Raw genomic sequence first — 13,580 nt, 5'->3', positions numbered from 1 at the left:
ACCCTCCCCCTGGCCCTCTCCCCCACCCTCCCCCAGGCCTTCCAACAGCTGCTCTCCATCCTCATGGTTCTGAAGTTACCATTTCTTTCTCAGGTTGTTGAAAATGGTCCCCATGTTTTTCTTTTAATCCTGGAGACCTGATTGTATCCTCTGTAAGATACACCAGGGAGCCTGGGTTGAGGTCGCTGTCAGTGCTGGGCCCACAGCCACACCATTGCTGCCCAACTGAATCACCTTCTTCTGGACGGCTACCAGCCACCCTCCCACTCAGTACAGACCAATGGAAGTGCTGGGCTGGGTCAGAGAGCAATTATGGTGTAGGCTGGTGGCTTAAAAATGCCAGCATGCCGAGGGGCACTCAGCAGCTGGTTTCAAAGATAGATTGCGGTGCCAGCTTCCTGGGATTCTGATGAAATAGGTGTGGATAGGCACTGGGTTCTCATTGGAAACAAGCACTCCAAGTGACTCCGGGTACCACAGCTTGAGAAGCAGGGTCTGAAGTGACTTTGGAATCAGACATGCCCGAAACCCATGGCTGTGTGATCTCATGCAAGTTACCTAACCTCTCTTGAGTTTCTGTCCCCTCATCTGTACATGATTAAATGGAGGATTAAATGAATTCATTCCTGTAAAGGACTTAATGTGAGGTCTAGAACAACTAGTTACTAGAGATAGTGATAATTAAAAATTACTATGGTTAGTTAAGTGTTTTCTGGGCTCTGGAAGCCCCCTGCCTCAGAAAGATAACATGGGCAAGGAAGTTAGCATTGATATAATTGCTTCATTAAATTTGGTTAGTATTACCATTATAGTTATTGTTAACAATATAGCTGTCTTGGCCTTGAGGACCTTACATCAGTAGAGCCCAGAGAGTAAACTTTTTTACAGGGTGGACAAACCATTCTTGAGGTTTCAGTGTTTGAACCAGGTTCAGAGCAAACAGAAGAAGATGATGAAATTGCCTCTTAACTTTCTAGACTTTCTTCCTTCACCTAAATGCAGGTTCCTTTTGCTAATTTAGGACTCAAAGCCCTTCTGCCAGAGAACAGACAAGAGCGATGGAACTCTAAAAAAAATTACTCATAGTTTTGGTCAAGGTTGAACATAAAAAAGGAAATCAAAGGTTTTAGCTAAAATGAGTGTGGTTTTCTGTTTTATTTTTGCTTTGTTTCATTTTGCTTTGTGATTATATGTGGAACATAAAACATCCTGGGAGGGTTTGCGAACGTCACTTGACTGACATTCTGAATGTCACGCTTCCTAACATTCTTTCCCACTAATTTTGACCCTGTAACATTTTTACGCAGCAGAGAAAGGTGAGGGATCTGACATTAGCCAGGTGCCCTGTGCCACAGCTTAAAGGGACATGATTAAAAATGTCATCCCATGAAAGCATGGAGGTGGCCAAGTGGTTTCCAGATGGCCTCCCTGATGGCACCTCCTGGTGCCCACCTTGGTGCCCAGCCCTGCAGCCTTTACTACAACTTCATGTCGAGTGGATCACTCATCCTGGAAGCCACTTACAAGGCATTGGCAGAGCAATCAGACGAGCATTGGTTCATTGTTCCCCTTGGGTACCAAGGTATAACTCATGTGCAGGGCACACATGTTAGGTGTGCAGCTGGGTGAATTTTAAAATATGTAAATGCTGTTTCCCCCACCACCCAGAAGAAGATATAGAACACTTCTCCCACCCAAAAAAGATTTCCTCATCTCTCCTCCAGCCAAGGTAACCACTGTTCTTAGCCATTTATCATTGTACAAAAGGGGGAGCTATTCCAAGGTAGGTGTGTGTGTCTGGGCAAGCAGGCGTTCCTTAGAGGATCTGAAATCACACAGGGTGGGGGCTTGGAAGGTCAGGCCATGGAGAGACCAACAGAGTTACCCCCATGACTGTAGTCATCTGTTGGGCTCCACCTTGAGTCCCTCCCTTAAGCACATTCTGTCCTCTGCATGAACAGGAAAGCCATCCGGCTGGAGAAGGGGAAAAAGCCCACCCTGGTCCAGATGGGACCTGATACAACTGCAAAGGTGTCTTTCACTGGCCCATAAGCACATTCCAGCCCAGCCTCCCCAGACCAGACCCTGGATTCTGAGATCTGGTTGTTCCTGATGTGTTTATAGCCTGGGATTCACTCACACATGGCCACTCCTCCAGAACCTGGATGAATTTAACTATGGGTGACGACTTTCTCCTTCCCGCTGGTTCCTCACCGTGTATTGTGATCCCCATATTCAAGCACACTAAGTGCTTCAGGTGTCTGGGGTGCTAGGATTGTCTGTTTGTTCCTACTATGTGCCTTGCTGTTTTAGTCAGCTTTTTCACTGCTGTGACTGAAAGATCTGACCAGAACAATTGTAGAAGAAGAAAAGTTTATTTGAGGGCTTATGGTTTCAGAGGTCTTACTCCAGAGAAGGCTGGCTCCATTTCTTGGGGCTCCAGATGAGGCTGAGCATCATGGTGGAGTGTGTGGCAGAGGGAAACAGCTCACATCGTGATGATCAAGAAGTAGAGAGAGCAGACTCCATGCTCCAGATACAAAATATATACCCCATAGCCACGCCCCCAGTTAACCACATCCTCCAGCCACATCCCACTTGCCTCCAGTTACCACTCAGTTAGTCCCATCAGAGATTAATTCACTGATGGGGTTAAGACTTTCACAGTCCAATCATTTCTCCTCTGAACTTTCTTGCATTGTCTCACACGTGAGCTTTTGGGGAACACCTCACATCCAAACCATAAGGCTATCTTACTTAACATACCTGCAATCCTTTAGGGAAGGTATTCTTACCTGCAGTTTACACATGAGGAAATTTAGTCTCAGAAAGAGGATGCAAATTGCCCAGGATCACAGACTAAAAATAAAATAGCAAGTCTGGGGATGCAGGCAGGTCATTGGAACACAGGGTCCATGCTCTGCCACCTCAGATAGAAGAGCCACATGTAGTATCCAGCTAAGTGTCTGCCAACCAGCTCCTAAATTGGCTTCAGAGTCACACATTTCTTCAATAAGCATTTGGCCTCCACTTAATGAAATCTGAAAAATCCACCCCCAGGCTGCTCTGTACAAGGAGACACAATGTGGGCAATTTCATTAGAAAACAGTGGGGTTGTCAGGGTCGGGGTGGCAGCTTTGTCCCATGGTTGGTCAAGTCATTGTGAGGTCTATTCTTGGTTAGATGCCAACTGGCTGTGTGACTTCTTTGAGCCTCTGTTATGAAAGAATGACCTACGTGGCACTTTCTCTGGGGAAAGCCCAGAGCCCTCTGCTCTTGCACGGCTCTCAGAATGAGTGTGTGAGTGCCCTGGTTTTCTTCCCCACAGTCCTGTTTCTTGGGTATGGGGTGAAGGAGAAACACCTCCTCTCATGAGATGAGGGACAAGCTGCCCCCGGTAGAACATCAGAAGCCTGATCACATAGGGTTTATGATATTATCAAGTGAGGACCAGGCAGTTGGCCCAATGCCCAAGGGAGAGTAGTCACCTCACTAAATATTTGTTGAATTGAATTAAATTAGAATAATTGAATGAACATTGAATTAGGAGGGATTTTTCTCTCTGGTAAACAACATGTTCACGTCTTCTGATACCTTTAGGGTATCAGGGCATCTGGAACCTGAAATAAAAAATTGGAAGGTACCAGGCGGTACCTGATACCAGAGTAAAATGGGGAATGGGGCAGATAATACACCAAGTTCAAGTTCTAGTCATTAGCTTTGCAATTTTAGGCAAATTCTCTTAATCTCTTTAGGGCACAGCTACTTGTCAATGTTCTGTTTCAAAAAAACAAAAACAAATGAAACACTTGTGTTAGTTTCCTAGGGCTGATGTAACAAATTACCACAAGTCGTGTGGCTTAAAATAATAAAAATCCCCCCCTCACCGTTCTGCAGATTAAAAATGCAATGTGTGGCCAGGGCTGGTTCTTCCTGGAGGGCCTGGAAGAACCCGCTCCCTGCCCTGAAGTTCTGAGGGTGCTGGCCATCCTTGCTGTTACTTAGCTTATAGCTGTCTGTGTTTTTCCAGTCTCTGCCTTCGTCATCGCATGGAATTCTCCCCATGTGCCTCTCTGTGTGGCCATGTCCCTTCTTCTTAAAAGGATACCAGCCACATTGGATTTATGGTCACCCTGATCCAGTGTGACCTCACCTTAACTAATTACCATCCTAACTAACTAACTAAAGACCCTGTTTTCAAATAAGGTCATATTCTTAGGATCTGAATAGAATCTAAAAGTTTTGGGGGAACACTATTCAACCTAGTATATCACATTGCAAATGATAAAATTCCTTTTCATTATCCCTGATAGTATATGCTGAGCATATAATTATAGTGCTGATGCTTCCAACCCATGAGCTTAAAAAGAAAAAAAAAAATCAGTCTTGATGATGTTAGGCCAAGCAAAGTAAGCCAGCCCCAAAAGACAAGCATGCCATGGTCCACTTACATGAGGTATGTAGAATAGTCAAATCCAGACAGAGAGTGGGAGGGGAGTGTCAGGGGCTGGAGGGAGGGAAGGATGGGGAGTTATTATTTAACAGGTGCAGTGTTTATTTTGTAAAATGAGAAGAGTCCTGGAGATTAGTTGTACAGAGGTGTAACATTACTCAGTTATATACTAAAAACTGGTTAAGATAGTAAATGTTGTGCTCTAGGCATTTTATCACAATTGAAAATTAAAAACAAAATTCATGGCTCCCTGAATTCATTTATGGGTGACCTGAAAATTGAATACCTTGTGTTGTGTTAAGGAAACTGCATGCTGCCTTCCCAAGAAACACTTTGCAATGAGAGTCCTCTGTGAATGGGTATGTGTCTGTGCTTCAGGGTTTTACTCTGTTCTCTGTCTTGTTCTTCTCCAACACCCTTAGCTACAACCTGGGCAGTGGTGTGGCATCCATCATGGTGAACGGCTCCTTCAATGATGGCCGGTGGCACCGGGTCAAGGCTGTCAGGTGAGCACCTAGCCCCGTGAGAGGCAGAGTTCGACTGGGCCATACTGGGAGGTGGAGTCCAGTTCTCCTTTAGTCCCACTGTCCTGTTCCCCAGCCTTGCCTGGCATCCCCCAAGTCCCAGCTGTGCCCCCCCACTGACACTCACAGGCCAGAGGTCAAACCCCACTTCTGTAAGAAATGGTGACTTTCTGGAGGAAAAAAAAAACAAAAAAAAAACTCTCCAATGATTAAACTGAGGAGGGTCTCAAAATATAGTGCAATGAGGTTCCAGGACTTCAAAGAAGGTCCCCATCTTATCACACAGGTCAGAGTGGCAGAGTGGCACCATGCGGCTGGCTCTGCAGTTGTAGGACTTCCTATTGGCATTCCTACTGTTCTCTTTGTTTTACGTTTTTAGACCCTTATAATCCAATGTGGTTCACAGGGCCCCATGCATGTATTTCACTCCTCAGTAGGAGTCATTATCCCAACTTCTGATTTTCTTTAGGTGAGCCATTCTTTTGCTCTTCTTTACAGTTTTAGTTTTATTCCTTACATCTATATTCCTAACAGTACATTTTCAGGAGCCAAATAGTGGGTCAGTACTGGTAGTGTCAGTACTGTGTGTTAGATGAAGGACCCAGAAGATGAATCCTGTCTGGGGAAGTCTATGGGTGAAGTCAAAGGTGAGGCCTGAGAAATACTGGGCTCAGCAGGGTCAATTTCCTGCTTAGCTTACGTATAGGCTGGATGGGAATAGCCTTGCTCTGACCACTGTGCCTGACTTTGATACCATAGCAGAGGTGTGAGGATACAGAATCAGAGCTGTGCTTACCTGCTGCCAAGTAGAAACCACTCGAGATAGATGTGTAGTGATGTTGATGAAACCCCAAGTCTGTCTTGTTGAAAACATAAATGTTTTCCCATGATGAATACAAACAAGAGTGCATCTCAAATTTGTTCTAGAATAGAAGTCAAATATACAAAGTCAAATCTAACTCCAGAGTACTCCAAACCATGTGCCTTCTGAGTTCCTCATTTCTCTCTCTCGGTACCATCTTTATAAGGACTTGCACAGACGCATCCAAAGGAATTTGAAATGTGTCAGTTCTTAACTCCAACTGCCCTCAATCCCTACAATTCCTTCTCTGGGGACATCAGGGATCAAAGCACCCTGCTCTCAATTTCCTTGGGTAGAGATGGTTGGTAGAATACATGTTATAGAAGGATATTAAAACATGCACAATTGTTGTGGTTTGATTATGTGTATCAAGATACACAGTGGTGGGGACACCAGGTCCTTCTTTAATATCATCTGGGGAAACTGATGTTAAGTGACTTTCCTAAGACTATACAACTGCTATGGGCAGAGCCTAGATCAAGGCAGCCTACCACAACTAGGATTTTGGACTTGGAAGGGACAAGGGAGGGGAATGTTCCTCCAAATAACTTCAGATGTCAGAGTGGCAGAGTGGCACCATGCGGCTGGCTCTGCAGCTGTAAGACTTCCTATTGGCATCTTGATACCATTCCTAGTGGGTCTTAGGTTGCAGTGAGGACGGAACAAAAAGAGCTATATGGGTGGAAGGATTCAAGCAGATATCACGAGTTATGAGCAGACAGCCGAGAAGAGATGGTATAACAGATCTAAGTGGGAACTGGTTCAAAGCCAAGCATATAAACCATGGCAAGAAGGGTGGGTGGACATCTTAATTCTCTGTTATAGACTACAAAGTCAAAGATGGGAGAATCAACAGAGAGGAGATCCCTAAGAGGGGCTCTACTTGTACACTGTCTTGTTCTGGGTAATCCTGGTCTGGCAAGCATTATTCCTAGCAGAAGAGAGAAAACTTCTCACTTAATAGACATCTTCAGTGGCCGGATACTTTACACCCTATATTTTATCTTAGTTACTATTCATAGCAGTCTAAATTCTATGGTCTTCTCTTTATGGATAAGAATTATTATATGATGATGATGTTGATAATAGCAACACATGCTTTTACCAGTCTTTGTAAAGCAAGATATGTATCAGGTACCATGCTCTGTACTTGGCATGCACGACATCTGATCCCCATAAGAGCTTTAGAAGATGAGCATGGTTATTCCCATTTCAGATGAGGATGTTGAAGCTCCATAAATTCATTTATTCATTCGTCTACTGTTACAAGCCATATACCATTCAAGACACATGAAATACAACACTGAGTAAAACTGATGTCCTTGCCCTGGTCTTGGATTCTACTGGGAGGCAACAGACAATACATAACATACACCATGAACAAGGACATTAGATATGATACTGGAAGGCAGGATCACTTGTTTTTCAAACATGCCACTGATTAGAAGACAATTTCTTTAGGGAAGGTCAGTGGAGTAGAAGAAGGAAACCGAGAGGGGCAGGAAAAGGGAGAAAACACAGAATAAATGTAACCAAATCACATGATGTGCATATGTAAATACACCACAGGGAATTTCACCTTTACTTATGTGCAGAAAGTACCAATCCAAAATAAATAAGTGAGCAAAAGAAGATCGGTAGAGTAGAAGAAGGAGAATAGGGGAAGGGAAAAAAGGAGGGGAAGAGGGGACAGTCGGGGAACAGGGACTGAAATGGAGTGAATCAAGCTCCATGCACATATGATTTTGTCAAAATGAACCCAACCACTAGGTATAATGATAGGGCTGTAATAGAAAGAGGCAGTATCTTCATTTTTAAAATAGAAGAATGAAAAAAAAAATCTTAGAATTAATGAAATATAGTGAGCAAAAAAAAAAAAATGCAATATTTTAGAATGATGAAAAAATTCAAAGGCAGAGCAGACTAGGCAAGTGACATGAAGGTATGAGAGTCCAGAAATGCACTTCCAAAGTGGGGATCCGTGCATGGTCTGTAGGGAGCAGGCAGACAGGAGAAAGCTCCCTCAATTCAGTGCCAGAAGAGTGGCTGTCAAGAAGGGGGCCTGGGCCAGTGCCCACCCCTAGTGCTGCAGAAGCCACCACTTTGGGTTTTGGCAGCCCTGGCATGTGGTAGTGATTTGATACCTTTTTATTGAAGTGATTGAATTAGCTCCAAAAATAGCATTCTGTTTTGTTTTACATTCCTTTGCAGGGATGGCCAATCAGGAAAGGTTACCGTGGATGACTACGGAGCCAGAACAGGCAAGTCACCTGGCATGATGAGACAACTCAACATCAACGGACCTCTGTATGTGGGTAAGTGACCTTCATGGTGGCCAAATCTAGATCAGGTCAGGGCTTTTTTTTTTTTTTTTTTTTTTTGCAAGTTCTCTGTTTGTTGTGCCAGGGATAGGTCAGTGAAATATCTGGAAATCAGGAAGCTGTCCTGATATTCCATTCTTCCATTTTCTGAACTTCTGACTCATGGCCTAGGGGACAGGAAGGGACTTACTCAGATGCTCTGTGCTTTGGACAGATCCACCAGGAAAACCATGCTTTTCTTGTTTATAGAACAGGAACCTGCTAAATATAGCTCTAGGAATTCTCTCTGAGGAAGTAGGATCTTTCTGGTCCACCTCAAAATAGAATGAGTAGCATATCTATAAATGGCTTATAATCCGCTAATACAGAACACAAAAAAAGGAAAAGATATCTTTAAATATTTTCCAAGTGAACTTCATTGAAAGCATTCAATATCAGAGTATCTCTTTTGGTTTAAGACGCTATCACCTCCAATGACACAACATTTTGTCAACATTATACAACATCTCAAAATTCACTAGCTACTAATTTGGTTTCCAGGTGTTCATTTGAGCCACACTGTGAGTTGTGTATTTGTACCCTTTTGCTGTGTATGAAATTGATCCAAGTGAGCCTGTTCCTTCAAGGACAATGATAAAATAGATGTGCTACACTGGACAGTCTGTCCTATCAACCAAGGGATGTCAGTGGACACTCAGGTGCACCACAGGGAAGCCCCAACTTGCACAGCTGACATACTCTTTTTTTTACATACTTTTTTTTTTGACATACTTTTTTTTTTACTCTTTTACATACTCTTTTTTTCCTTGTGGCTTCCTGGCAGGTGGAATGAAGGAGATCGCTCTGCACACTAACAGGCAGTACATGAGAGGCCTCGTGGGCTGCATCTCTCATTTCACGCTGTCCACTGATTACCACATTTCCCTCGTGGAAGATGCTGCAGATGGGAAGAACATCAACACTTGTGGAGCCAAGTAACACCATCTGGCCTTGCCCAGGGGACAGAGCCTCTATCTTGAGAGTCCCAGGGGCCCTGAGACCCTGCCCGCTGCCACACACAGAGGCCCGGGGACCAGGTGTGTTTCCTCTCATCAAGGGGAAAGTACACCCTGATGGGAAACTGAGCACCAAGACAGGAGGCCCTGGGTGGCCTACCCTGCTGACACTCTGTGGGACAAACCCAATGGAGCACTGTGTGTCGGAAGCAACGGACTTTGTCCTTTGAATGCGTGGAGTCTGCCAGAGATCACACATCAATGCAAATTCCAGAGCCTGTCTGCTGTAACTGAATGAATGTGTTGTGATTCATAGTGCATAGAAGAGGAGAGAGAGAGAGAGAGAGAGAGAGAGAGAGAGAGAGATTGAGAGAGTTCACATGAGCCCACAGAGCAGTATTAAAATACTTGTCCTTCACTGGCTCATGACACTTACTCACAGCAGAATGACTGTGTGACCTTGAACTTTTGAATTTCCCACCTTGGCCCTAATCCCTTCCACTCTCTGGTGGCTGGCCCAAAGGGCTCTCACTGTTCCATGAAAATAAAGGGTGGGGAAGATTAAACATAGAATCATGGTCATAATGCGGCCCCTCTCCCCAAGTGTACCTTTAATGTGAAATCCCTACTTTTTATAATATCAATCTAAGAAAATGGGCCCCATGATTTTGTAGCTGTACTTTTGTATGTGTCTATTTTTATAGCTGCAGACTGTCTACACGGTATACCTTAGGGTATGCTGGTAGTATACCCTAATTCTTGCACACTTTCCTAAAAATTTTCTCCCAAAGGAGACTTGGGGTCATTTGTGGTATCAATGGAGTGGAGGAGGTGACTTGGGTGGGAAACTCGGGAAGCTGACCATTCTTTTTTGGTACATGTTGGTTCTAGGGGATGAATATGAAGCTTTCCAAAATAAGCAGATTAAAAGGAATATGTGTTACCAAGGTGGGTCATTGTCATTCTGTTTCAAGAAAAGGGAATATCTTTAGTAAACTTGAATAAAGGGGATGAAGAAGACTAGAACTCATTCATTCATTCATTCATTCATGGAGATGATACTGATTCACAGAGGTCACATTCACAAGTGGACACTAAGGCAGCCGGTGCTTCCAAGCTGTACAGGGAGTGGGGGATGTGCCCTTAGCATGGGCCAAGCTTCTGGACAAGAACCAGAGAAACGAAGCTTCTTTCTGCACTGTCAGCTGTGTCCCTCTGCTATGCACACATGTGACTCCATGTGCAGCTGGCTCACTGGCAGATCCCCATGCAAAGTTTGCTAAGGGAAAGGTGAGATGAATGCATCCCCAAAGAGGAGGGAAATCTGATGCAAGAGCCTATAATTAGTCCCAGGCATGACCCCACTCTTGTTTGTGCAGCATTCATTCAGCAAAAAGCTTTGAGCTTTGTGCAAAAAGCACAGTTTTAGGCACATGAAAAATCCTAAAAGATGAATAGATACCGTAGAGAGGTTCACCTTGCACTTCAACCTTCTGCCTCCTGTCTTTGAGAACCTTCCAACACCAGGATCCCCACCTACCTATCCTGGGTAAATGATGACAACAGTAACAATAATGATTATCCTGTGCTATGTGTGTCACCTTGTGAGTAGGATGGGGAGATAAGGCACCTGGTGGGAAGTATGCCCTGCCACCTCCAATCACCATCACCCCAGCACTTTTTCCTTGGAGAATGCTGGGTCCAGTACTTCCCAGTATACAATGGAATTGCTTTTACAGCACATTTGCAATGGATTGACTCCAGCTGGAGGGAAAAAAAAAATCTTTAGCAAACTAGCCAGCTGAGCTGAAGTCAGAGGGTTGCCTTGCAGATGAGCTCTTGTTCCATGCAAGAGTTATCCAGAGAAAAAGGCAGTGACCCAGGGATGAAGGTGTGGGGTGTGTGTGTGTGGAAACTGCAGAGGACTAGGAAGCACTTTCTCTCTGGGTGGGAAGCAGCTGGAGCTGAGGGGAGGCGCTGACCTGGTTTAGGATTAAGGCAATAGGGATCCCGTAGGTGAGAGAGCATCAGAGTAGAGGGACCCAAGAAGACGGTGGGAGGCCAGGGTAGGAATACAGGGTCAGAGACAGTGTATCCCAAGCTTGAAACAAGGCTTGTCCATCCTCTCTGAGGACAAATCCGGAAAATGTGGGATCAGTTTATATCAGAGGTGGCAGTGAAGATAAAGATCTTAACCTCAAACTGAAGTTAGACCTCAGTTCTAGGGGCAAGAGAGCTGGGAAGGATTCTGCTTGGCTTGTGATGTCCCAGCTCTCTAAGTGTATCTGTTACCTTTTGCCACAGTGATGGTGCATAGTAACCACAAAACCTCCGTGGCATACAGCAGTAAGTGTTTATTGCCTATTCACCCTGAGTGAGCAGCTTGGTGGCTCTGGGTTGACTAAGCCCTTCTTCTGGTCTCAGCTGGATGCAATCCCATGTGTGGGGGTTGTTAACTTAGGGTGGCCTCTGCTGGGGTGGTAAGGTAACTTGAGTCTGTTCCATGTGTCTCTCATCCTCCTTCTGTGACAAGCGGGTTAGCATGAGTGTCCCCTTCTCCTGATGGTGAAGGAGGACCAGAGGGCCCGAGTAAAGGCCTTGGGCCTTTTACAGTAAGTGCAGCATGCCCACATGATGCTTCCGCCACATCCAATTAGTCAAAGTCTGTAGGTTCAAAAGATGGAAGAAATAGACTCCACCTCCGTGGCGATACAGTGACACCTCGCCATAGTGGGAGGACCTACTTAGTCACCTGGAAAACTGAGTGAGTTCAAAGAGGGGTGAAAAATCCAGACCATTAACAAGGCCAGTCCTCCACGACAAGCAATGCTGTTGAAATGAGTGGTATGGTAGACCTGAGGTGGCCACCCCAAGTTCAGCTCTTCTGCAGGGACCCTTGGAGCTGGGGACAGGTTTATGAAGTATTCAGTGACTGGCCAGACCAGGTTTCATAGTAGTAGCATTTGCCTCTCCCGTACCCTATCTACCTGCCTGTCTCCCTTATCCATCTGTCCTCCACCTGTTGCTGACACTTGACAGTCGATTGTTGCTCTGAGGAGGGACCAGCAGGGACACCGGATCTCTGCTTTGGCTTTTGGGTAGCTACTGTGGTGAGAGGCTGGTTGGAGAAGGCTGGCTGGGTTCTTGGGGAGCCTCCAGGGAGCTCCGAGTTTCATTCCATCCCTGTCCTGCAGAGGAAAGATATTGTGAGACATGGGTTCCTGAAAAACTTTTGTCTACAATCAGGATCTGAGGAAATTCCCCAGAACTTCCCTCAGGTTCTGAGCAAGGCCATAGGGGTGGACAAGGGAAGGTAGTGATCTTGCTTTTCCTATACAAATGGACTTTCGCAATCCCGTCTGTCTCCTCCAGGACCCCTGGGAGGTCTGCCTCAGGAAGCTCGGTGGGGTCTTCTGGGTCCCCACACTGCCCAGAAGCTTGTCTGGCCCTGGGCCACCTCTCTGAATGGCTGCCCTGCTCTCTGGCCCTCTTATTTGCCTTTATTTTTCTGACCCAGTCCAGTCCCAAGCTCCGGGCCTGCTCCAACACAAACAGGCCTGCTGCTTTCCACTCACTCCCTGCCTGGGCTTCACAATAACTAGCACTTTGCTTCAGACATCCCTCTGCCCCTCTCCTCCGCCTCCCATTGCCTCCCCTCCCGCCTCACAGGGAGCTGTCTCCTCCCTGAGTGGGAGGAAGGATCTCGGAAATGTGCCCAGAGCTGGCAGGCTGAGTGCGTTCCACTTGGAGGAAACGCGGCATTTTTCACCTTTAACCCAGAAAAATATGGTTCTCAGAAAGCTTGTTTTTAGCACTGCAAGTTCCCAAAGGAAAAAGAATAGGGAGGAGGAGGGGCCCCTAGCCCCTCACTAGGCTCTGACAACTAGCCCCCCAACCCCAGAAGGCCATTCTTCCAGGAGGGGAATCGCCCAAGGGCAGCCTGCAGGGGCCCCAGCTAAGACTGAAATTCCTGTTCCAAGAGAAAGGCAAGGCATCAGCCTGGACAAAGCCTCAGCTGCTTCCCGTTCCTCTCTGCCTCTTCCAGCCTCTGCTCAGCCTAGGAACTCACAGCACAGTAGCTGCCTCAGGAAGGTAAAGGTCCCCTGCATGCTGGGAAAGTGCTCTACCACCGAGCCACAGTTATTTCTCAGCATGGAGATTGTGGCTTGTTCAACTGCATCATAGTCAGGTGCACACAGCACACACTGAACAAAGAAGGAAATTAAAGTGGGCCTGCCTCAACCATCAGGAGGCCACAAAGTACCAAGTCTGTGGAAGCATCGTAGCTAGTGGGCTTCTGTGAAAGTTAACAGGCTGTCCTTAGGAAGTTCCAGCTCGCAGGTGGCCCCATTGGGGCCAGTAAAATGACTAATCCGATTCCACAGTCTGACTGGCTTCTGGGATAGGCCCTCTGAGTAATTAATT

At 45.8% G+C, this 13,580-nt stretch overlaps 1 protein-coding gene across 2 annotated transcripts in view; it reads left to right on the top strand.

Annotated features, from left to right (window-relative positions):
• Positions 1-10,098, top strand: part of Egflam (EGF like, fibronectin type III and laminin G domains) — a 180,617-nt gene extending 170,519 nt beyond the window's left edge. For both annotated transcript variants that reach the window (XM_048802877.1, XM_048802876.1), the window contains 3 exons: positions 4,876-4,959; positions 8,051-8,154; positions 8,984-10,098. In XM_048802877.1, coding sequence (XP_048658834.1) covers positions 4,876-4,959; positions 8,051-8,154; positions 8,984-9,138 — 343 coding nt within the window. In that variant the 3' untranslated portion in view covers positions 9,139-10,098. The remainder of the gene's footprint in view (positions 1-4,875; positions 4,960-8,050; positions 8,155-8,983) is intronic.
• Positions 10,099-13,580: the final 3,482 nt, after the last annotated feature.

Source organism: Marmota marmota, unplaced genomic scaffold, assembly GCF_001458135.2.
Source record: "Marmota marmota marmota unplaced genomic scaffold, marMar, whole genome shotgun sequence".
Taxonomy (NCBI): domain Eukaryota; kingdom Metazoa; phylum Chordata; class Mammalia; order Rodentia; family Sciuridae; genus Marmota; species Marmota marmota.
Note: the sequence above shows the minus strand (reverse complement) of the source record. Positions and strands in the feature narration are given on the sequence as shown.